The sequence below is a fragment of the Mirounga angustirostris genome, unplaced genomic scaffold (genome assembly GCF_029215605.1).
Source record: "Mirounga angustirostris isolate CCGP_5_RB_7025 unplaced genomic scaffold, mMirAng1.0.hap1 SCAF_4, whole genome shotgun sequence".
NCBI classification, from domain to species: Eukaryota; Metazoa; Chordata; class Mammalia; order Carnivora; family Phocidae; genus Mirounga; species Mirounga angustirostris.
This window is the reverse complement of record NW_026991712.1, coordinates 172,974,761-172,999,003: the sequence shown is the minus strand read 5'-3', so window position 1 is coordinate 172,999,003 and position 24,243 is coordinate 172,974,761. Positions and strand designations below refer to the sequence as shown.

At 49.1% G+C, this 24,243-nt stretch overlaps 1 protein-coding gene and 1 long non-coding RNA gene across 3 annotated transcripts in view; one reads left to right on the top strand and one right to left on the bottom strand.

Moving 5' to 3' along the window:
• The first annotated feature begins 222 nt into the window (after nt 1-222).
• On the top strand, nt 223-21,239 carry LOC135364218 (uncharacterized). Its single transcript, XR_010411065.1, has 3 exons — nt 223-1,937; nt 8,973-9,047; nt 21,121-21,239. It is a non-coding gene; the product is annotated as an uncharacterized LOC135364218 (long non-coding RNA).
• The window catches only part of TCEA3 (transcription elongation factor A3), a 37,395-nt gene continuing 15,954 nt past the window's right edge, over nt 2,803-24,243 (bottom strand). Inside the window, exons 6-11 of one of the 2 annotated variants that reach the window (XM_054513074.2) lie at nt 16,538-16,701; nt 16,319-16,374; nt 13,206-13,361; nt 7,263-7,409; nt 5,169-5,240; nt 2,803-2,915 (exon numbers count right to left, since the gene is read on the bottom strand). In XM_054513074.2, coding sequence (XP_054369049.1) covers nt 2,907-2,915; nt 5,169-5,240; nt 7,263-7,409; nt 13,206-13,361; nt 16,319-16,374; nt 16,538-16,701 — 604 coding nt within the window. In that variant the 3' untranslated portion in view covers nt 2,803-2,906. Of the gene's footprint in view, nt 2,916-5,168; nt 5,241-7,262; nt 7,410-12,610; nt 12,934-13,205; nt 13,362-16,318; nt 16,375-16,537; nt 16,702-24,243 lie in introns of those variants that run through there. The other variant, XM_054513075.2, reaches the window with a different exon arrangement.

Below are 24,243 nucleotides of genomic sequence, written 5' to 3'. Positions count from 1 at the left end.
AGCTCGCCCCTCTTTGTCTTTGACATGAAGGAGGGGATGGGGTTAAATCATGAGTCCCAGCCAACAGGCTGTGTGCAAGGACTATGTGACGAGGGGCACAAAGTATGGGGGCAGGGCAGAGGCCAGCCCTGCAGGGCCTGTGGATCCTGCCAAACACAGTGGGGGGAAATGGAAGGCCTGAAATTTGGGGTGGTAGAGGGGGGGCACTATAACATGATCAGATTTGCAATTTTGAGAAGCCTATTCTGGTCAGCGCAGGGGAGAGCATGAACTGGAACAGGTCCAGAGTGGACACAGGGAGACCAGTTGGGAGGATACTGATGTCTGCTGATGAACACAGTCTGAGGCCTATTCATGCTTTTCTGTGTCCTTTTGTGAAGTGGAAGTGTACTGTATAGATGTGCCGACTGGAGCCGACTTGTTCTTGTGCTGTTCAATCTGACTCATCTCCTTTGTAAACAGTAAGGTTATTGAGGGCGGAGATTCAGCGTTTGTACTTTTTCCTGTGTTGTAACTGCCCACGACACGAGGAGCACAATGGGTACTGAGACTGTGACTACTGAAAGTCACCCCACGGGGCCACCTGAAACATTTATCGACACAGTTATATTGATAATTGTTGCTTTTGGTTTCTAGACATTTGGGTGGAAGATTTGATCATGCAAAGAAAAAGTTGGATATCTCAACCCTTACTACTCAAAGCATGGTCTGTGGACCAGCAGTATCAGAATCACCTGGGAGCTTGTAAGAAATGAAAAATCTCAAAAAAATAGAAAATTAAAAATAAATAAATAAATAAAAGTTAACCAAAAAAAAAAAAAAGGCAGGGGACACCTGGGTGGTTCAGTCGGTTAAGTGTCCGGCTCTTGATTTCCACTCAGGTCATGATCTCAGGGTCGTGAGATTGAGCCCCACTTGGGGGCTCAGGGCTGGATGTGGAGTCTGCTTGAGATGCTCTCTCTCCCTTTCCCGCTGCCCCTCCCCCCCCCCGCTTGCATACGCATTCTCTCTCAAAAATAAATAAATAAGTAAAAGTTAAAAAAAAAAAAAGAAAGAAAAACTCAGACTCCCCTCCCCCCAGCCCAGACCCGTTCAATCAGTATCTTCATTTTTAACATGATCCCCAGGGGATTCGGGCCCAGTTTAAGAAACACCTGGCTGTGTAAACAACACTGCTCCCCACTCCTGTGGGTAATATTTGTACCTCAGGTATGGCATTTATCACATCCTGTCCGGTGTGGAAGACTGCTTATGGTTTCTTTCCCTGCCAGGCCGGGCATTCCTGGAAGGCAGGGGCTGAGCATTGTGTTCGGCTCCGGAGCTTCCATAGCATCAGGCACAATGACAGGAAGCAGAAGACCAAGGTTTTGGTCCTGGTTCTGCCACTGACAATCTCTGTGTGTTTTATCTTCTGAGAGAAGATTTTCCGTCCTTGGGGCGCCTGGGTGGCTCAGTCGTTGGGCGTCTGCCTTCGGCTCAGGTCATGATCCCGGGGTCCTGGGATCGAGCCCCTCATCGGGCTCCCTGCTCAGCGGGAAGCCTGCTTCTCCCTCTCCCACTCCCCCTGCTTGTGTTCCCTCTCTCGCTGTGTCTCTGTCTGTCAAATAAATAAATAAAATCTTAAAAAAAAAAAAAATTTTCCGTCCTTCCAAAGGACCCACCCCAAATCTGACGTTGGCAAGGCTGAAGATGGTGGCAGATTTCTATGCACCGTTTCCTTCCTATCCACCGTTTCGTCTATAGGAGGAGGCACATGATGGGTGGAAGGAGGAAGGCAGTAATCAATTCCAGAGTGGATGAGGCCCGGGCATATAAGGAACGTGGGCGGAAGTTACTCCCAACAGCTGCCCTAAGAGGGAACCAAGGCAGACAGAAACCAGCCGCCTCTGCACCATCACCCTTTGAAGTAGGCACTCGTGCTGCTCCTATATTTACAGGTAAGAAAGCAGCTCAGAGAGGTTCAGTGACTTGCCCAAGTTGCCAGGAGTTCAGAGACTCCTGTCCTTAGGCCATTTTAGAAAACACAGAGTCCAGGAGGCTCAGCCTGGGGCTGTCAGGAAGGCTAGGGATAGTCAGAGACTGAGACCCAGGACATGCCCACCAGACCTGCTCACAAGGCTTTTCCAGAAGGTTCTAGATTTGCCTAAAGCTCCTATAAGCCTAAAAAGCAAGCCAATGTCATTGCAGGAGGAATGTGACAAGGCCCCTCGTGCCCTACAGACTTCCTCTGAAGCTCAGGCCACAGATGGAGCTGTGCTGAGTGGGTTCTGAGCCCCAGGATCTGCAGAACTTGGGCATTGCTGTACCCTTCACTCCGAAAACTTGAGCTCAAGATGATCTGTTCCCTGCCTAGAGGGACCAGGTCTGGAGTCCTTAAAGGCCCTGAAGTCAGCTACGAACAGGGGATGGCAGAGAGTCTGGGAAGAGACCTTTCTATACGGCGTGGGAGTCCCATCTGCTGATGCCAAGCAGGGTACCAGCTGTTGCTCATATGACTCTGGGGTGGGGTGGGGTAAGCTTTGTGTCCGGCTGGTATTTTTCAATTCAGTAAAAGCTGAGAGGTTGGGATGTGAGGGAAGGGACCCAAAGCAAAGGACTGTCAGCCCACAGTCCAATAAGACATTGACACCTCAGCCATGAGGCTCTGAAGTCTCTGAGCTTCTGCAAGAGGTTTGTCGACACAGACTCTGAGCATCATACCCCAATTAGGCTCCCCTGTTAGCGAATCAATTTTAATAACAGATTATTAGTTTGCAAAAGAATTCTCCCTCTGATCCCTAAGACCCCATTCAGAATTCAGCATTTTTCTTCATCTGAATTTTTATTTTTTCTCCAGCTACAATGGCTTAGTGCTTTCTCTTTGTTCTTCCTCACCTTGTTCACCGAAATCCTGGCTGGTGGTTCTATCAGCAGAACTACAAAACCAAAAAGGCAATACCATTTTAGAGCTCTCCCTGTGTCACTCAAGGAAGCCAGGGGCGGGGAAGACATGAAAAAGAAGGTAGTATCGGAGCCATAAAAACCAGAGTCCAAATCCCAGCTCTGCCCTTATTGGCTGTGTGGCCTTGAATAAATCACTCAGCTGTGAAATGGGATCATAATTCTGGCCAGTGCAAAAGGCTGGCAATAATAATAGGAAATTTGATGCTGGGTATGTGGTGGGCTTTTAATTCGTGGTCAAAAATATCACTGTGATTATTAGTCATCAGATGGCTAGACTTTAGGCCTCCCACATGGCAATGGGCGCTACCTGAAAATGTTGTCAGAAGTCATGTAGCTGCCATCTCTAGTGGGCCCTGTCGCTCCAACTAATAGGAATGAAGGAAGAGGAGCTGGATTTGGAGCATGCAGAATGTCCTCTTCCCAACAGTTATAATCACAAGAGCTACCATTTATTGAGCACTTACTCTGGGCTAAGCAATAGTACATCCTCATGATCACCCTATGAGGTAGGCACTATATATTTATCACTCCCATTTTCACAGGTAAAAAGCAATTCAGACAGGTTTAGTGACTTGCCCAAACTCCCATAATACTGGTAGGTAACAAACTCAGAATAATAAGAATGGTGGTTTCTATGTGCCAGCCCATAAGTGCTCAGGGCTTTTTTTTTTGTTATGGTTGTACAGGTTGCGCACTGCACAAGAGAGCCTGGCCCCAGGGCAAGTTGGGGCTGAAACTTAGCTCCTGCCCTGTTTGCCTAGCTCTGTACCCTGGTGCAAGGCTATGACTACTTGGAGGCAGGGAGACCTTTTTTCGATTTGACAAAGATACCATATGAGCTATCAGCTGTTAATAACAAAGCCGTTAATGCTTTGTTTATATTACCTTCTGTAATTCCTCAAAACAGCTCTGTAGACTAGATATTAATACTCCCTTTTTATAGATGAGGAATTCAGGCCTGGAGAGTTCAGGTCACTTAGCAAAGTCACTTTGTAAGTGATAAAGGTAGAATCTGAACCTGATGCCAAAGCCCACGCTCTAAACCACGAGGCCACTAAGCTGGCCCCATCCCTAAGTGCTCAATAGGTGAATAAATGAAAAATACACAATCATCTGACTTTTACCTTAAAAAATATGGCCGTTCTAATGAGGCCCCAGGGCTGTCGAGGCCCTTAGTAAGGCTGCAGAAAACTCAATGGATCAGGAATTTGGAGTATTGTCTTTCAGTACTCCAAACTGCATGGCTTTGTGTTTGCTAAATATTTTTCAGCAGCTCAATTTCCTCACCTGAAAGTGAGAGTAATATTGTAAGGAACATTTCTCATAATTGTTTGCAAAGTGTGTATGCGTATGTAATAATCTTCACATCAGCCATGGGAGAAAGGCATTATCATCCCCCTTTTGCTCAGGGAGGTGAGTGACCTGCTCAGGGCCACACAACGAGGAGGGCAGAGTGGGACCTACAACCAGGGCTCCCGACTCCCAGCCAGTCTTGGGCTCCTCGCTAAGTACCTCAGAACTTCTGGAGCCCCTGCCGGCTGCCTGGTGGCCCGCACATCACCCAGTGCTTGTGCACGTCAGACAGTAATGGGAACTGACATTAGTCACACGATCACACTGAGTTTTTTCAGAAGAAGACGTGGCAGGAAAGAGCACTCTGGGAGGAGTCTTTGCTTGGCTCCCATGCCTGAAAACAAAACCTCTGTCTTTGCAGGGGCTGGGACAGCCCAGATTACAGTCTTGGGTAATGTAGGGCTCTTCCAGAGCTGCCTTACGAAGGGAGGATGACCTGGGAGCTATTTGGTGGCAATGCCCCCTGACAGGGCTCAGCCTTCCTGTCATCCCTGGCTCTGGCAGGGTTCAAAGGAAGTCCCATCTGTGAAAGCACTTTGCAAAGAGGTGCGGTCCAAAGGCAGAGTGCTGTTGTTTTCCCTCCCTTCTGTGGATCTCAGGAGGCTGACTGCATCTGTGCTCAAATGACAGACTTGCCCATCCTGTGATAAAATGTGGACTGTTCCTCCCACCCGCACTGGGTGCCTTCCAGAACAAAAACATGCACATGCGCCCTCTCCCCGCCTCCCCAACTGCCTGCCTCTATCTCCAGCTCTGCAGACCCACTCTGCACAGGCTGGTCAGCCCCCCTTCTTGGCTGTGGGTATAGTACTCCTTCTGTGGGGCAGCGGCTGTGGATGACAGGGGAGGGAGAAAGTTACGGACATACAGACCTTCCAGCGATTGCCACATTCATTGCATAAGACAAAGGTAGTCATGGGCTCATCAGCACTGCGTGTCTGCACCTGAGAGAGAGAGAGCGAGGGCTGGACCACTCAGGAATTCACCCCCATGCTCTAAGACCTGCCATAGCTCCCACTGTCTGTAGCAGTAGGTCCAAATCCCAGAGCTTGGCACTGCTATTCCCGACCCATTTCGGCAACTCCTTCATCACTGAGAACTCCAGAGTGTACACCTCTTCTCTCTCAGGCCCATCAGCTCACCTCCAGTGCCTCACTGGCTCAACCAGTTCTCTGCACTTTCACTTTTGTTCTTCATCCTTCTGAATTGATTGCTCTTCTCTTGCCTCAAGGCTCATCTCCTACAGGAATTATTTCCTGACTCACCTCTGAACACACCCTATCCACTAAGCCTCACTGGTCAGAACTTCAGGGAGCTGGAAGCGCCCTTAAAGATCTTCTAGTTTGCTCCTTTATCTATCATCTATCTATCCATCCATCCATCCATCCATCATCTATCTATCCATCCACCATTTATCTATCCATCCATCATCTATCAATCTATCATCTATCTATCTATCTATCTATCTATCTATCTATCTATCTATCATCTATCTATCATCTGTCCATCCAAGTGGGCTCCACGCCCAGCTCCCAATGCGGAGCTCAAACTCACAACCCTGAGATCAAGACCTGAGCCGAGATCAAGAGTTGGACACTTCACCAACTGAGTCCAGGTGCCCCTCCCCCTCATTCCTTATGTTAGAGGTGCAAGACTTGAGGCCAAGAGAGAAAAAGCAAGTTGACGATCAGTGGATCCCTGGGACTCTTTAATGTCTTGTTTCCTAGTTTCTCACGCCCTTGACCAAACCAGGCAGATGGCAGGAATTGGGCTTCCTGCGGCAAATCCCTTCCATTTGCAGATTTAACAATTACTGTTCTGATTTTCTACAGCCAACCCTGGATGAGCATGATGTGTTACTTTGCTGACACTCAGCTCTGACTGTGATGTCACCTGAGAGTCTGGGGGGGCGGGCGGTGGGTAGTCTCAGGGCTCCTGAGTGAGCCCAACGGTGGGCCAAGAGGGCACAGCTCAGCCCAGCCTCCTTACTGCAGAGTGGTAACACGGGAGGGACAATAACACTGGGGTTTCTCTGTGCAGAGAAAACTCGGCTAATGGGCGGTTTACTTCTGGTGGGACGCAATGCACAGGAAACACATCACTCCACATGGAAATGTGCTTGGAAGAAAGCAGGAGGCTTGCACAAACATCCCTGAATTCCTGAATGGGAATCTTTGAGAGACTCCTCCAGAACAGCAAGGCTGGCTATATTTCTGCTGCAACCACAGATTTCCACGAGCAAGGTGCTCTTGACAAATCTTGCTTGCCCAGCAGATGGAAGAATGAATAGAGTTCTAGAATGGCCAGGTACAAATTAGAATCCAAGAAGAGTGGTGCCCCAAGAACATAATATGTACAACCCAGAAACAGAAGGCAGTTCTTGGGTTTTAAGTCTTTCAGAGGAGGGGGCTCCACAGCCTTTTGTGACCCGCCCCCCCATGCCAGGACAGTGGTCTTCGGCCTTAGGACTTGGGGCTAAATGCCTTCAACTCTCTGGCCACATTGGCTGTATTACAGGCAGGCAGAAAAGTCTAGATCAGGGTTTGTTACTATCTCTGCCATTTATGACTGTCTTGGCCATCTTGGACAAAGCTGAGAAGCTTGACTCTTGCCTGGGCCTCAGTTTCCCTAAGTACGAAACAAGGGAGCTAACTTTTCTGTTGCTAAGTTTCTTTCCAACCATCTGTGACTCTACAGATGTCCATGCCTGGTGAGTCTGGTTCCTCCTATTCTTGCTTCAGGGCAGGCCAGAGCATGCTGGCCATGCCTCACAGACCCCAATCTGGGTGATTCTACATGCAGGAGAACATTTTCTAGAAGCCACAGGTGCAGCATGATGGTGGACCAAGACTTGGCCTTCTCTCTGCAGCCCGGAGTTTTAGTCCTTTCTCCCGATCCCCCCCACCCCTGGCTCCTCCCTAAGCTGCCTCTCCACCTCCGCGCCCCCATAGCCCCCTCTCCCACACCTGGTTATAGGTACAGTTCTTCTTCTTGCATTTGCTGCACTGGAAAAGGTCAGTGGTGGTGCCGCCTGTCTTGGCCATCTGGTGCTCACGGATTGCCTCCTGGGTCATGGCGTTCCTCAGTTCCCTCAGCTCATCGCTGGCCATTTCCTGGAGAGAAAGGAGTCTGCCCTTCAGGGTGAGAGAGTCCCAGGGGCCCTGCCCCCCACCCGGTTTCTAGACAGCCTGAACAGAGGAGAGGGGAACATGCTGGGCTGAGGGCAAGGAGCTGGAGGGACGCCTGGACTCCTGGCCTTGCCCCAGCTTGGAAAATGCTATACCCAAAGAGTCGCCCTCCCGCTTTGGGTGGAAGGACAAACCTGCAGCCTCTGACTGGGCCAAGACCAGAAGGGCGTGTGTGGGAGAGCAGAAGGCCAACAGCTTCCGCCCCAGGGGCAATAGCTTGTGTACATTTCCTCAGATCTGGTGCTCACCCTGCCTGCCAGGACCTTGGGTACCTGCCTGAACCTCCTGCTTGAGCTGCCTGGACGGCGACCCCCTGATCTGCGCTGTTCCCCTTATCTTTCCGGTCTGGACTTGACCCAGTGCCTATCCAAACTTTGACCACTGCCTAGTTCATTCTGCCTGCTGGGAACCTTGACTTGCTGTGGCTACCCTGACCCACGCGGGACCCAAAGCTCCTGGGTTCACACAGCTAACTGCTCCCCTGCATCACAGAACATCTTTTTTTTTTAAGCTCCTATAGAACAGGGGCGCCTGGGTGGCTCAGTCGTTAAGCGTCTGCCTTCGGCTCAGGTCATGATCTCAGGGTCCTGGGATCAAGCCCCGCGTCGGGCTCCCTGCTCCGCGGGAAGCCTGCTTCCCCCTCTCCCACTCCCCCTGCTGTGTTCTCTCTCTCGCTGTGTCTCTCTCTGTCAAATAAATAAAATCTTTAAAAAAAAAAGCTCCCATAGAACAGAGTCCCCTGGCTCCTGTCAGCTCACTGCAGGCACTCAGTGTTTGCATTACCCAGGTCCTACCTTTATCCATCTCCCTGCTGACTCCCCTTTAAACCTCTGACAGAGGACAGCAGAGGAGGGGACAGTCAAACTGGAGAGAGCTCTAGGTAAGGTTGGTTTAGGGGAGGAGGGATGGCCGGAGCTAATGTTAAAAGGACAACCTGGCGCCGGCTGAACATTTCCATTGTTGCTATCTATCCCGACTCTTTAAACCACGGAAAACAGAGTTGGCAAAAAGGTCAGGTGATTGTAATGTGCTGACCGCTGCGTTATCACCACCTGGGCTTCCTGATGAAATGCAGAGTCCTCTGAATCCAAAATCCTAAGAGGGGCAGGCCCGGGAATCTTACTAGTGCCCTGAAGTTATTCTGGTGCATGCCAATGTGTAAGCCCAGCCCTATTAAGTTCAAGGACTAGGTCCTAACCATGGGCAGGAGTATACAGAAAAACAAGTCAACCTGGGGCCAAATAAGCAAAAAGCAGCTAATTTTAATTTGGGGGGGAAATCCAGAGCATAATGCATTCATTCAAAATGTATCGGATGTCAATTTACTGAATGCCTTTAACTGCATTTGTGTGCTGGTGATGGGCCTTGGCCTGACTGGGGCGTGATTCCCATAGTGCAAATGCTCCTCCCATGGCCAATTTCAAGCTACTAATGTAGTGTAACTGAGTGCAGAGCTGGGAATAGCTACACAGGATCACCTCTCTCCAGCTGGTAGGTGCTGACCGAGGACTGCTGCTTCTGAGCCCTAAGGATTCGGATATGAAGATTTGCTTCCTGTCCCAGGTAATGCTAATCTGTACTGTAGCCAGGTATTTACACAGGATTGCGAGATAGCATAGGAGGTACTTAATGCGGAGGTACACGAAGCACAGGGGGAGGCCCAGCGTAGGATGGCTAACTGCTTCGGGGCAGGGGAGGCTGTTAAAGAAGCGGACACCTTGGGTGCCTGGGTGGCTCAGTCGGTTGAGCGACTGCCTTCGGCTCAGGTCATGATCCTGGAGTCCCGGGATCGAGTCCCGCATCGGGCTCCCTGCTCGGCCGGGAGTCTGCTTCTCCCTCTGACCCTCCTCCCTCTCGTGCTCTCTGTCTCTCATTCTCTCTCGCAAATAAATAAATAAAATCTTAAAAAAAAAAAAAAAAGCGGACACCTTGGGCGCCTGGGTGGCTCAGTCGGTTGAGCGACTGACTGCCTTTGGCTCAGGTCATGATCCTGGAGTCCCGGGATCGAGTCCTGCATCGGGCTCCCTGCTCGGCCGGGAGTCTGCTTCTCCCTCTGACCCTCTTCCCTCTCTTGCTCTCTGTCTCTCATTCTCTCTCTCTCAAATAAATAAAATCTTAAAAAAAAAAAAAAAAGAAGCGGACACCTTAATCAGTCTTGAAAGATAAGCAGGAGTTCCCAAGGGAGACAGCAGTTCTAGAGAAAGAGAATAGTAGACACAAAAGATCAGACAAGAGTAACACGTTGGGGGAAGGGTGTTTGGGGATGTGTTCAAGCTGGGAGATGTGGCAGGGGGGTCAGATCGTGGAAAGGGGGTCTTGTGTGCCAGCTAAGAAACAGAGAACAGAAAAAACACCCACTCACCAATCCATTTACCTGTCTCTGCCCTGCCTCATCGAGGAGATAGCATCAAAGACACGTGGAGTAAATACAGTGCTGTAGTATAGTATAGCTCTCTAATACGGTGGACATGAGGCTGGGGATGGAGTGCGAGAGGACACTGGTCCTCGTGTGTACACACCTCTGCAGGAGGAACCCCGAAGGTGAACCCCGTGAGTATGCGCTGCACACCTGTGTCGTGCCAGTTACGGGTCTCAGTACTGGGCGAGCAGCGCACAGACAAAACCCCCCTCCTCACGGGGCTGATGGTAGAGCCACTGAACAGCTCTAAAGAACATCTCAGAATCAACTCCATTCTGGGGTACGTCTGGGTAGAGAGGAGAAGAGGGAAGACTGAGGCAGACACGGGACGCGGAGAGGGACATGCACGTCCACAGGCATCTGCTGTCCCAGGCTCTCCCTGTCCCCTGAGCCAGAGCACAGCAGGCCGCCCAAACCCAAGCTGTTCTTTTTCTTACTGGGGCAAAAATGGTCTTCTATTTCTTATAGAAACTTCCGGCCTGGGGCCAAAGAGGTCCCCAAGGTGAAGGTCTCCACTGCATTTGGTGCCTGGGCTGCTGGCAGAGGGTAGGGTCCTTGGCGCCTGGCCCCGTGGAGGGCCTGCTAAGTTCTCGACTTGCCCCTCTTGGTCTGGTCAGCCTCTTCATGGGTATGGGTTGACCACCTGATTCTCTTGCTCTATTCTAGTGAACCGTCCTTGGGTGGGGCCAGACCATCCACACATCTGGCTTTGGCCAGTTACTTTGCTGGGATGTTTACTTTGCTGGGATGTCTCGGGCCTGTCTTTGTCTTGATCCAGACACTCAGCTCCATTCTGACCTCTAGCTTATGGGGACTTGCTGGGTTTGGCTCAAACCTGTGTCTGTACCTTGCTCTTGGTTCTCCTGGGCCTGGTCTTCCCATGCCTCGGATTGCCTGGAAGAGTCTCCTGGTAGCATTCCTACAATGCACATGCATAGAGGTAGAGGGACCCCAGAGCCATGGAGTGAGGGACAGGGACGAGGAAACACAAGGCCAGGTTTCCATAAAAGTCACAGCTCCTTGCAAGGAAAGAGAAGATGCTGTAAAGCCAAGTTGCAATTTGTAATTCTGGGCATATGTTGCTATTTGCCTAAGAAGATCAGATTTTTTTTTTTTAAGATTTTATTTATTCATTTGAGAGAGAGCACATGTGTGCCAGAGAGACAAGCTGGGGGAAGGGCAGAGGGAGAGGGAGAAGCAGGCTCCCCACCGAGCAGGGAGCCCGACGCGGGGCTCGATCCCAGGACCCTGAGATCACAACCTGAGCCGAAGGCAGATGCTCAACCAACTGAGCCACCCAGGTGCCCAAGATCAGATACTTTGAATTAAGCAGAAAGAGAACCCTGGTTCACCTGGGCCAAGTTCCCCATTTTTATGCTAAAGCCAGGGCTCTCTTGTTTTGGGTATTTGAGGAAAGCAATGAAGAGAAGAAATGTATATTCCCCCGCTACATCCCCCCCCAACATATACTAAATACCAAGTACACCCCACACACCACACACATTACACGTCATACATACCCACCACACATACCGCAAACACACACAGGCACACCTTGCCAACAGTTTCAGAGGGTTCCTAGACGTCCTGAGGCACAGCCAGACTCCAGGATCCCAATGCATTTCCCCTCCCCTTTGTCTGGGCCACTTTGGTTTAGTGGTGCTTTCACGGAATCCCCTCGATCAGCCCCCGATCAGTACACCCCAGTATGAGGGCCACTTATACCTGAGGGTGTACAAAAGGTGTTTCCAAGATGTGGGCTCTGAAATAAACCGATCTGGGTTCGAATTTTTATCTGTCACTTACTAGCTGTGCGTGGCTTCAGTTTTTCTCATCCATAAAATGGGGATAATTATTTCCTCTTTGACAGCATGGTGCTCGGGGTTACATGAAATGGTCAGTGACTGAGCCTATCATGTATGAATTCTGGGGAGGGCTTTACATATATTAACCTAAACACTCACATATATTAACTCATTCAATCCTTCATGAGATAGCTATTATTATTATTTCTTACTTTTATTTTTAAGGCGTGGGGCGTGGAGCCCAACTCAGGGCTTGAACTCACAACCCTTAGATCAAGACCAGAGCCGAGGCCAAGAGTCAGACACTTAACCCACTGAGCCACCCAGACGCCCCATGTTAGTTATTATTATTCTTCCTGTTTTACAGATGAGAAAACTGAGGCACAGAGAGGTTAAGTAGCTTGTCTAAGAGCACACAGCTAAGTAAGAGAGGCAGAATTCAAACCCATGCAGTTCTGAAGCTTGTAACCAACCACTGCCCATACTCCTCGGACAGGCTGCTCCCTTTTCCTTCCCTTCTTGACCCCTTCAAGCTGGGTCAATCCTTCCCTGCTCTAAGTTCCCATGGTGGCTCGATCGTGGCACTTACCTCCTCTGTATTGTACAAAGTTGAAAATATGTCTGTCTCCCCACCTTGGACTGTGTTCCACAGAGACAGGGTCTGCTAATCTGGCTTGGGCCCAGGACTGAACAAGGCAGAAGAGGGAGGTAGACGACCAAGCAGTAAAGAGTGGGTGCTCTGGGGCCAGACAACTTGCCTTCTGGCTTCGACATTTTCTTTTTCTTTTAAAGATTTATTTGTTTGTTTGTTTATTTATTTATTTATTTATCGACATTTTCTTTTTCTTTTAAAGATTTATTTATTTAAGATTTTATTTATTTGACAGAGAGAGAGACAGCGAGAGAGGGAACACAAGCAGGGAGAGTGGGAGAGGGAGAAGCAGGCTTCCAGCAGAACAGGGAGCCCGATGCGGGGCTCGATCCCAGGACCCTGAGATCATGACCTGAGCTGAAGGCAGTCGCTTACCGACTGAGCCACCCAGGTGCCCCTATTTTTTTTTTTTAAGTAATCTCTACACCCAATGTGGGGCTTGCACTCACAAGAGCCCCTGAGATCAAGAGTCGCACGTTCCACCAACTGAGCCAACCGCGCCCCTGGTTTTGACATCTTCTAGCTGTGTGTGTAGGCAAATCACTTAACTCCTCCGAGCCTCAGTATCCTCATCTGTAAAATGGGGATACCAAACATTTCTACCTCAGATGCTGTGAAGATATAATTGGCCAATGAGCCTAAGGCACTTAGCACCATGCTTAATTCATAGTAGCTGTGTTCACTATCCTGATGGTCCAGAGGCCTGGAGGGATGGGGAGTCTGAGAGGGTCTGGCTGAAAAAGACCCCAGGTCATCTCCCCTGAGTCACAAGGCACAGACACGGGCAAAGCCAGAGGGGCCTGGCCTCCCACCCCACCACGCAGCGGTCCCAGCCCCGCTCTCACCTCTGCCGTCATCCTGGCAATGAGCCCAGCAGAAATGGCCCCGCTGAGCACATTCCTCCTCAGGCTGGGGTTCCTGGGGTCCTTGAGGTTGCTGATTCGGCTGCGCACCCGGTTCCGGTACTTCATGTCCGTGCTCTTGAGCTCCTGGTAGATATGTGACCAGTTATGTCAAGGACCAGCGAGCCACTCGTGGAGGGGCACAGAAAGATGGGGAGCCACTCCCTGAAGCCCAAGGAGCCCCGGGACCATCTGTTCCTCTCCTCGGACTTGTACAGGGATTGGGCACCTACGTGGCCTCTGACCTCCGAAGTGGGGATCTCACGCGGGCATTTGGGGTCAACAACGCATCAGGGACAGCAAGCACTGTGGTGTCTGGGCCCCCAGGGATGGGCATCCTGGGTTTGTCTGAGCCTTTTGTGTGACTCAGGTGAGTCACATGACTTCTTTGTGCCTCAGTTTCCTTATTTATAAAATATAGGGCTGTTACGAGGATTTAGCAAGCTACACTGCATGATGCACTAGGCTGCTGTCTGGGATATCAAGTGCTCAACATTTAGGGGCTAAGATGAGGACAGTGATGAAGATAACCCCCAGTTTTGAAGGGCCTCTGGAAGGTAGGAGTCCAGCTATCAGAGGAAAACAGAAGATGAGGAGCCTCATGTCGAAGGCTCAGAGAGGTATTGCAATAAAGACCTCATTTTGTTCAATTGTGTTCCCAAGATATTCGAGCATAGAACCACCTCCCCCCGCCCCTGCCCCCTTTTTCCCTAGAAATACCTATTACCATGCCATGGAACCCACTTTGGGAATTGCTGGTCAGAGTTACTTCTCTCATGAATAGATAAGGAAGCTAAGGCTTAGAAAGGATGCGGGGCCCTTGCTCAAGGTCACAGGGCAAATTCCTGGCAGAGACAGGGCAGGAAGCCAGACGCCCCTCCTGACGGTAATGCTCTCTCCACTCACACAGCAGGAAGGCGCCCCTGACCACCGACCACAGCTCTCTGTCCAGACAGGTCGCCCACCCCCTCCTCCCTTCCCCACCCTCTGGAGGGGACTCAGGACATGGAATCCAAAGGCCAGGGCACACAGCCGAGGTGTCTTGGTCTGTGCCAAGCAGGATCAGGAAGACAAACCCCTTGCTGGGAAGAGCCGTATCCGACAAAGGCTGTGGGGGATCTGGACACGTGGAAACAGCTGACTTGCCAAAAGTGGTGGGAGCAAGGTGGTGTTATTTATTTTCTTCTGCGATTGCTGTTTTGATGTTGTTTATACAATAACAATGTGAAAAGCAAGAATGTGCCATCATGCATTTAAAAGCCAAAAGATTGGTTTAAATATCTGTGTTTGGGATTCCTGGAGGCGTGTATCTGCTTCACAGACACTATGATCAGCCCCTTCCTGACGGTCTCCGTCGGACCTGAAGGCAGGACAAGGTGGAGCACGGGCCCGGGGGCCACCGACCCCTTCGGACAAGCGCAGCCCCCCCGGCTGCCATGTTACTGTGAGGTCAGCCCAAACAGGACAGATCTTTTGGGGACCCAGAGCATTCAAGCCCCCGGAACTTATCCTCCCCCTTATCTCCCACCTTCTAAGAACAAAGAGGTAAAGGGCTTGAGGCAGCTCTGATTTCCTGTCCTTCAGAAGAGGGAGGAAGGGAAGGAGGAAAGGCCAGGAGTGGAATGAGGTACCAGATCACCGGGCCTTTGTTTCCAACTGGGCTTGAAGGTCAAAGGGACCTGTTTGGAGGGACAACTGCTCGGAGAGAATAAAGATGAAGCTCAGAGTTTTGCTCTGTGTTCCTGAATCATTGGGATTGATGAAAATGTACTTGGTGAGGTGTTCGATAGCCCGAGATGCGCTAGTTAATAATTAAATGACGGAGGCGCCTGGGTGGCTCAGTCATTAAGCGTCTGCCTTCAGCTCAGGTCATGATCCCAGGGTCCTGGGACCGAGCCCTGCATCGGGCTCCCTGCTCCGCGGGGAGCCTGCTTCTCCCTCTCCCTCTGCCCCTGCTTGAGTTCCCTCTCTCGCTGTGTCTCTGTCTGTCAGATAAATAAATAAAATCTTAAAAAAATAATAATAATTAAATGACAGTGGAGGGGAAGTCCCAGGAAGTATGTGGGAGGATATCCAGGCAGGCCTCCCACAGGAGGTGGCAGCAGGGGAGCAGGTCAGACCAGACGGACCAGGACCCTCCGCAACAGACAGACCCGACTGAGCTCCCTAGGTAGCCCAGGAGGCTTAAAAGGGCCACTCACACCTCATTGTGACACTCAGAACCCCTCTCCCCTGGGGACTCTGTCCCCCTCCCTTGACACCTCTTTGATATGCTGTGGGGGCACAGCAGAGAGGGAGTTTCCTCCCCCAAACAACAATCTTTCGGTGCACTGGGCCCACGTGACTTGGGTGGTCCCCTCTGTCTACACAGCCCCCTTTCAAAGGGCGGGAGGATGAGTCACACGGAAAGAACTCAGGACATGGAATCCAAAGGCCAAGGTTTTCAGTCAAGCTGTGACACCCAGTAGTACCCGAGCCTCAGTTTCCTGATCTATAAAATGGAAGCAACAGCCCCTGCCTCATAGAGATTGTGAGAACTGACGGAGCGGGAAGCTATGCAGCAGGGAATCAGTCTTCAGGGGACAGAAGAGGGGAGAAGGCTGAGCACGAGGAACGCTGTCCTCCCTTGGCATCGCAACCCAGCCACTTGTTGACATGGCCTGCCTAGCATGGTGGTTGAGCTCTCAGGTTCTAGAGTCACACTTTCTGGGTTCAAATCCCAACTTGACCACTCCTATTAGCTGTATGAGCTTTGGCGGGTGACTTAACCTCCCTGAGCCTGTTTACCATCCTCATAAAATGAGATTAGTCAGGGAACCTACCTTGTGGGATTGTTTTCAACCTTGAACGAGGTCCTGCTTATAAACAGCAAGAGGCTGGCAGGTGCAAGACTTAATAAATGTTAGCTAGAATTAAGAACTCTGGTTCAGAGGCAGAACAGGGGCTGTCCCCAGAGCCCTTCCCCTCCCCCTCACTGTCCCGGGTCCCTTGCACTTGGGAGACCCTGCCGCTGGACAGTCCAGGCACCCACAGCCCTGGCACAGCTCAAGGATATGATCTTCAATTTCCGACGCCATCTTGTCACAGTTGACTCCATAGTCCTTGTAATCGTCTATAAGAGATTCGGGAAATACAGGCATCAGCCAGCCATGACCTTGGCAGTGGAGCCTGCCCGTACCGGGGACTGGAGCGTCCTGTGCCACTCCTGAGAAGGACCACATCTCATCGGCCTTCGGGAAGCCCTTCCCCCCGCCCCCCAGCCCAGGCCCTCTCACCTTCGGCCTTCAAGGCTGCTGAGAGCATCTCCACACACTTGTCCCGCACAGAGTCCCCTGTGAGATAGCCGGGTGCCAGGAGGCAGACAGCAGGGGCAAAAGTGGGGGTCAAGGGGCTGCTGGGTGTTTTGGGGGTCTCTGCTCTTGATTTGCTGCTGTTTGATCTGAGGATGACAAACAGTAATAGACATTTTGACATTAAGCAAATAAAGCCTTCACTGAGCACCATTCTGGATGTTTTCATGGGTGATCTCCCTCAATCCTCATGACAACACTATGAGGTAGGTGCTATTTTTAGGTGCTTGACATGGATCATCTCATTTAATCCTCATGACAACCCCACGAGGCTGTTGCTATTCTTTTTTTTTTTTTTTTAAGATTTTATTTATTTATTTATTTGACAGAGAGAATAGCGAGAGCAGGAACACAAGCAGAGGGAGTGGGAGAGGGAGAAGCAGGCTCCCCACTGAGCAGGGAGCCCGATGCGGGGCTCGATCCCAGGACCCTGAGATCATGACTTGAGCCGAAGGCAGACGCTTAACGACTGAGCCACCCAGATGCCCGGCTGTTGCTATTCTTACCTCCATGTCAGAGTTGCATTTTAAAGTGTATTGTAGAGATAGTCGCATTTACAATAATTTGACTCAGGTCACACATCTGGAAGCCAGAACTGAAACCCAAGCAGTTGAACTCAGGTGCCCAGACTCTTTTTTTTTTTTTTTATCTTTTTAAGTTTTTATTTAAATTCCAGTTAGTTAACATACAGTGTAATATTAGTTTAAGGTGTACAATATAGTGATTCAACACCCAGTGCTCATCACAAGTGCACTTCTTAATACAAATCACCCCCCATCCACCTTCAGTCTGGTAACCATCAGTTTGTCCTCTATAGTTAAGAGTCTGTTTCTTGGTTTTCCTCTCTCTGTTTTTTCCCTTTGTTTATTTTGTTTCTTAAATTCCACATATGAGTGAAATCATATGGTATTTATCTTTTTCTGACTGATTTCGCTTAGCATAATACCTTCTACCAAATCAGATATTTTTAGAAGATTATAGTTTTCTTTCATTGTGTATGAGATATGTTAATTTAAAAAATAGAGAACATCTACAAAATTTTTAATCTACTTGCAAAATGTATTTGTTGTGCCTATTTTAGGCTCTGTGCCAAGCATTGGTAATATAAACATAGAAGATAAAAGAATATCTTTTCTCTTGGGGTTTAAATTAGGATAGAAAGGATGGACCCTCCAAAACTAACTAACTAGCTAACTTCCTTCCTCCCTCCCTCCCTCCCTTCCTTCTTTCCTTCTCTTTCTTTCCTTCACTCTCCCTCCCTCCCTCTTTTTTCTTTTTCTTTCTTTCTTTCTTTCTTTTTTCTTTCTTTCTTTTCTTTCTCTTTCTTTCCTTCCTTCCTTCATTCTTTCTTTCTGTTTCTTTCTCTTTCTTCTTTCTTTCTTTCCTTCCTTCCTTCTTTCTTTCATTCTTTCTTTTTCTTTTTCTTTCTTTCTTTCCTTCCTTCCTTTCTTTTTCTTTCTTTCTTTCCTTCCTTCTTTCTTTCCTTCTTTCTTTCTTTCTTTCCTTCCTTCCTTCCTTCTTTCTTTCATTTTTTCTCTTTCTTTCTTTCTTTCTTTCTTTCTTTCTTTCTTTCTTTCTTTCTTTCTTTCTTTCTTTCTTTCTTTCTTTCTTTCTTTCTTCTTTCTCTTTTTTCTTTCTTTCATTGTGTGGGTGAGTACCCTGAGTGTTGGGGATGTCCTTGGCCCTATTGAGGGGGTGCACAGGTTAGGTGTGCTTAGTGACATCATGGACAGACTTCCTGATGGAGTTTGCCTAGTGGCTAGTATGATTCCTTTCCCTCTGATGCCCTCTGAGAGCGCCAGCTGCTGTTCTTCCACCCCGCCCTACCCCTAGCAGTGTGGCATACCTGAATATTGTGGATGAGGTGCCCAGACTCTTAACCAACCGCTCTGCTCTGCAGGTTACCGAACATTGTAACATTGCCCGAAACTACACTAGGATCCATTACACACCATGCTAACTGCTCTCTCTACCCTCTCATTGAACCATTTACTCACTCATTCAGTGAATATGTATTAGGCCCTTATTCTGCAGGTCATGTGCTAAGAACAAGGGGTAAAGCAGACAAGTCAGGAAAGTTCCGTCCCTCAAGGAGCTGACAGTCTAGTGAATGGTGAATTTACCACCACTGAAGAGGACTGTCTTTTACCATGTGCCAGGCACTGTGCCAGGCACTTTAGGAACATTTTCTAATTTAATCCGCAAAGCCATCCTAGGAGGTAGATACTGTTCTCCTTCTTGTTTGCAGATGAGGAAACACAGAGTTACACCACTGAGATTTGAACCCAGGTCTGTCTGATTCCAAAGTCTACTCCTAACTCCCATGATATACTGCCTAAGAATGATCTCATTTTAGGGATGCGTGGGTGGCTCAGTCAGTTAAGTGTCTGCCTTTGGCTCAGGTCATGATCCTAGGGTTCTGGGATTGAGTCCTGCAGCAGACTCCCTGCTCAGCAGAGAGCCTGCTTCTCCCTCTGCCTGCCGCTCCCCCTGCCTGTGTGCTCACTCTCTCTCTCTCTGACAAATAAATAAAATCCTAAAAAAAAAAAAAAAAAAAGATCTCATTTTGGTTTGGGTTTAAAAACCCACAAATATATAGACAGATGATTGGCAGGATAACTATGTGTCTTAGCTTGGGCTGCTATAACAAAATACCATAGACTGGGTGGTTTGTACAATAGATATTTCCCACAGATCTGGAGACTGGGAAGTCCAAGATCAAGGTGCTGGTCAACTCAGTTTTCTGGAGAGAGCTCGCTTCCTGGCTTGTAGACAACCACCTTCTTGTTAGGTCCTCACATGGCAGAGAGCAAGCAAACTCTCAGGTGTCTCTATAAGGACATTAATCCTTTTGGATCAGGGCTCTACCCCTCACGACCTCATTTAGCCTTAATTACCTCCATAAAGGCTCCATCTCCCAATACAGTCACTTTGGCCATGATACACTTAAAAGTGGTTAAAATAGCTAAATTTTATGTTATGTATATTTTGACACAATAAAAAAATCCATCTAGGAAGTTCATGAAATAAGAATAACCATACAACTTGAAATATGCAATGATAACTAATCTGTTTTATATATTTGGTAAATCAATGCATTCAAAATGATAAAATATCTTTTTCCTTACGCTGAAAAAAAAGGTTAAAATGCACATTTTGTTATATATATTTTATCACAATAAAAAAGTTAAAAAAAAAAGAAGTACTGATACATGCAACCAAAAAAAAAAAAAATAGGCTGAAGCTTGGACTCCAACTGTTGTTGGTCCCTTTCAAGTCCTTGCAAAGAGAGTGCTGGGCGATGGAAGAGGCATCCTCCCGCATCCTGTGGTGACCTGGGCCAATCAGTATCACAATGACAGCCCTTAACAACTGCATGGCTTAAGAAAGCTCCAAGAGGTCCCACACTGCAGTGCAATTCAGTTCAACAAATTCCACAAGGGATGGGGAGTAGGAGTTGGCCACTGGAGAAGCGGACGGGAAGATGTATTCTTGGCAGAAATGCACAGAAGTGCGAAACCCATGGTTTGCATGGGCAATGTTGAGGGGCTAGGGGCAGCTGGAGGGTGAGGGTGAGGGGGCTGGAGAGGAAGGACAGAACTTGTTAAGGAAGGTAAAAGCCAAAGCCACCTTTTACTGCCTGTTTGCTATTTCTTCCTCTCCATAACCCTGACAGTTGCAAGTTCCCGGCCCCATTTCACAGATGAGAGGATGGAGTGATAGTTGCACAACTCCCTCCCTTTCAGAGATGCTTCTACACTACTCTTGGGGTGGGGGCCAGGCAGTCAAGATGCCTCCACCTTCATCTCTTTCAGTAACCATCAGGATCAGCCAGCCAGCCCTCAGGCCTCCTAGGAAAAACTGACTCATCAGAGTTGAAGAAATGAAGGTCCCTTCCTCCACTCCAGAGTCTTAACACACTGAGCCCTTACAGAAGGTCCTAAATGGCTGTTGCATTTCTTAATTCCAGGGAGTGCCATTCATATTGTCAGCTGGGTACCTTCTGGAGTTGTACAGTGCACAGCCTGGGCAGCTGCACCAGACAGCTCTGGAGCTATGGAAGTACTTCTTCCCTTCAGGAAGATGATGCTGGGCTTCTGAAAAGTCAGGCCCAAGGAGTTTGTCTGAAAGTGAGGCTGACTGAGTAGCCTAAGCTTTCCGGTGTTAAAAATCTGGGGTTACAAGATCCAACATCCAACATCCTGCTGGGTACTCTTCAATGTAAATTCTGCCGAAGACTTTCTTGTTCCTCGGTCTTTATTGTTTGACTTGACCTTGGATGCCCTCTGTCACCACAGACACCCTTGGATCATTGGGATTTTTGTGTTCTCTGGAACCTTGAGATTCCTCAAAGGTGCCTCAGTGCTGCCTCAGGGCTGAGATGGGCTGGGGGAGGGAAGGCTCTGCTCTTGTAAGGTTTATATTTTGAATTACGAAAAATTTTGTCCAAAGGGATTTCCTAGCTTTTATTTATTTTTTAAAATGCAGTTTGAACCTTTCTGTTCTAGATAAACTTACCCTGGATTCGACCCAACCCTGCCTGACAAGTGAGTGGCCTGGCAGCCGGGCACGGCTGGGGAACGTGAGCTCCAACCTGCTCTCTGCTGGAGTCAGATTTCAGTGGGAGGGAAAGGTGTGGGTGAGGGAGGGCTGGGAAGGGTGTAAACTCTAGAGCTTAAGGGGCTGCCTGCAATCAGAAGGAGTCTCCCTGTACCCAAACCTGGTCCTGGCCACTGGGCTCTGACCCATAATAGCCCAGAAGCTGGTCTCCTGGCATCCTCTTGCCCCCCTTACAATCCATTTGCCACACAGAAGCCTGGGGAATGCTTTAAAAAACTCACAGCAGATCTCATCACTCCCTGCTTCTGACCTTCTAATGGCTTCCAATTATTTTCAGCATAAAGTCAAACTCTTCATCATGGCCTCCCAGCCCCCCGACATTGGCCCCTACCTCCCCTCTGACCTAATCGCATGCCATGCTCCCTTTCAGTTCATGGAAGCCCCTCCACCGCACTGCTTCTTTTTCTTCCTTAAATATACTGGTTACTCCCACCACAGTGCCTTTGCACTGGCTGCTCCCTCCTCCAGGAAGGCTCTTCCTCCTCCAGATTTTCTTATGACTGGTCCTCTTCCTGCCAGTCAGGTCTCAGTTCCAATATCACATCCTCAGGGAGGCCTCCCCCAAACAGCCCAGCCAAGCAACCTATCCCTGCCCTGTAACTCCCTAGCACGTGACCTGATTTCTTTCATTCATAGCCCTTATCCAAGTCTAGAATTAACTTGTGTGTTTATAAACACTGTCTGCCTCCATCTCCAGAGTATAGGGACCCATTTGGCTGGTTCACCACTGTTTCCAGCACCTGGAACAACATTCTGGGCCAATACTTGATGAATCTTTGTTGAATGCATGAATATAAGATGAGTTGAGGGAGTTGGCCGCAAAGAGATGAAAGGCACATCCAGGGGGCCTAGGTAGAGCTGAACTGGGTGGGTGACAGGTCCTCTTTGGAAGGCTAGTGACCCTACTCCTTGGGATTAAGAGAGTGATCTCTCTCTGAGCCAGCGTCTGTCAAATCCCACCACCCAGGTCGGCCCATCTCCAAACTTGTCCAAGGTCATCCAACCAGCAAATGGCAGAGTTACACCACAAACCAAGATCTGCCTGCCTTCCAAATTCTTTTCAACACATCTCACTGTGTCTCCACAAGGCAGAGAGTTTTTCAGGGTCCCCTAACCCAGGCTAGGTTAGGCTGCTTGTTGCTTTCTTTCGCCCACCTTCCCGGTAGGGCAATCCCAGCCCTGGTCCCTCCTCTTGGCTAGGAGCTGGCTGGCTGGCTGGCTGGCTGGCTGGCTGGCATTCCTGTCTTGGTGCATTTCAGGCAGCCAGGCTCATTTTGCTTTCAGTGCACACGATTGGAAGTGCGACAAATTGCAGAGAGGGCATCACTGGCGGGGGTGGGGGTGGGGCGTCGGATTTATCAACAGCTTCCTTCTGCTCCCCGGATGTGCCAGCGCCAGCCCCGCAGCCTGCGATCTGACATCACCAAGCCCTTAGAAAAAGTCTCCGGCCCCAGGTCGGAGCTGAGGCACCTGGAGGCCCGCTCGCTGCTCCTGCGCGCCACCTCGAGGACATTGCGGTTACTACACCGCCAGGCAAGCCTAGCTGCTGGGTGAAAAGTCAACAATTCAGACAGCGGGGTCCTAAGGGCAGTTGGTAAAGTGCAACCTTCCTCCTTGTCACAGTGGTGCCCTTCAGCCCCAGCTACAGTTTCCAGAGCACCACGCTCACTCATATTACTACACCTTTGCACGTTCCAGTCCCACTGCCGGGCAAGCCCTCTCTTGGTTCGTCTACCAGACAAACTCCTTCTCATCTTTCAATTCTGAGCACAAATAGATTATCTTCCATGATAATGGAAGTCATATTGAGACTCTCTTCCTATGTTCCCATCGAATGTTATACCTTTGAAAAACATTAAAAAAAAAAAAAGCATTTGGAAAACAAAAACAAAAAGCATTTTGGTGTCTGTCTCTACGTTAGTGATTTGTTGTATAAAGGCAGAGATCATGAGTTCAAATCCTTGCCTGGGCTTAGAGGATGCCCCTGGTGGGCTCCACATGTATTTTGTTTGCCCTCCTTTGTCTCAGAAAAATATGAATACGTTGTCCATATTTAAGATTGGGAGTTTCATATGAATATCTAGATGTCCAGCTTTCCTTAAAAAATAGGAAGACATGGCATGCAGGGCCTGCATTTCCAGCAACAGACAGCTGGGCTGGATAGTGAGTGCCCCTTCAGACAGACAGGTACCCTCCAGTCTGCCGTGGTCTCCAGTAGTCACCTACCGTGTGCACATGACCTTGGTCCTTGGAGCATGTTAGGTTTGCAAGGAGGTGCTCAACAAACGTGCTCATCAGATGGATGGATGGATGAATGGATGGATGGATGGATGGATGGAGGAGAAAGATGAAATTGAGAGGTAGAGAGTGCAGGAAACAGTCTGGGTAGTAGATAAGGTGGATTTACAAGACTTGCTTGTGTTTCTTTGGATTCCCCACCCCCAATTCGGAACCAGCAGGAAATGGTACAACTGCTCTAAGGACAAACATATTCTGCTTGACTGACTTTCAGAAAAAGAAAGCATTTAGAGGAGGGAGTCAGGAGACTTCCAGGTCACAAGGCAAAGTCATGAAAGGAATATGGAGGTATAAATCCTTACATAAACACGAAATGTTTTGATTATAACATCACACCCAGAACTGGACTAGTGATCAGTGTTTCCTTTTGGGAGAGAACAATCCTTCATTATGCAAGGCTTTCCTTCGTGTTCCAGGACATTTAGCATCTCTGGCCCCTGCCGACCAAATGCTATCATGCTCCTGCCTCTCTCCCATTGCAGACTGAATGTCTGTGTCCTCCATAAAGTCATATGTTGAAGCCTGAACCTCCCCCCGGACCCCCTCTTTCAGTTACAATCTCTCCTTGGCGATCTCATCAAGGTTTATGACTTCAAACAATCCATACTAATGAATCTGGAACTTAGATTTCTAACCCCGATGTTCTTCCTGAATTCTAGCTTGGTATAACAAGTGCCTATTCAACTTCTCCACCTGAATGACTAGGACACCCC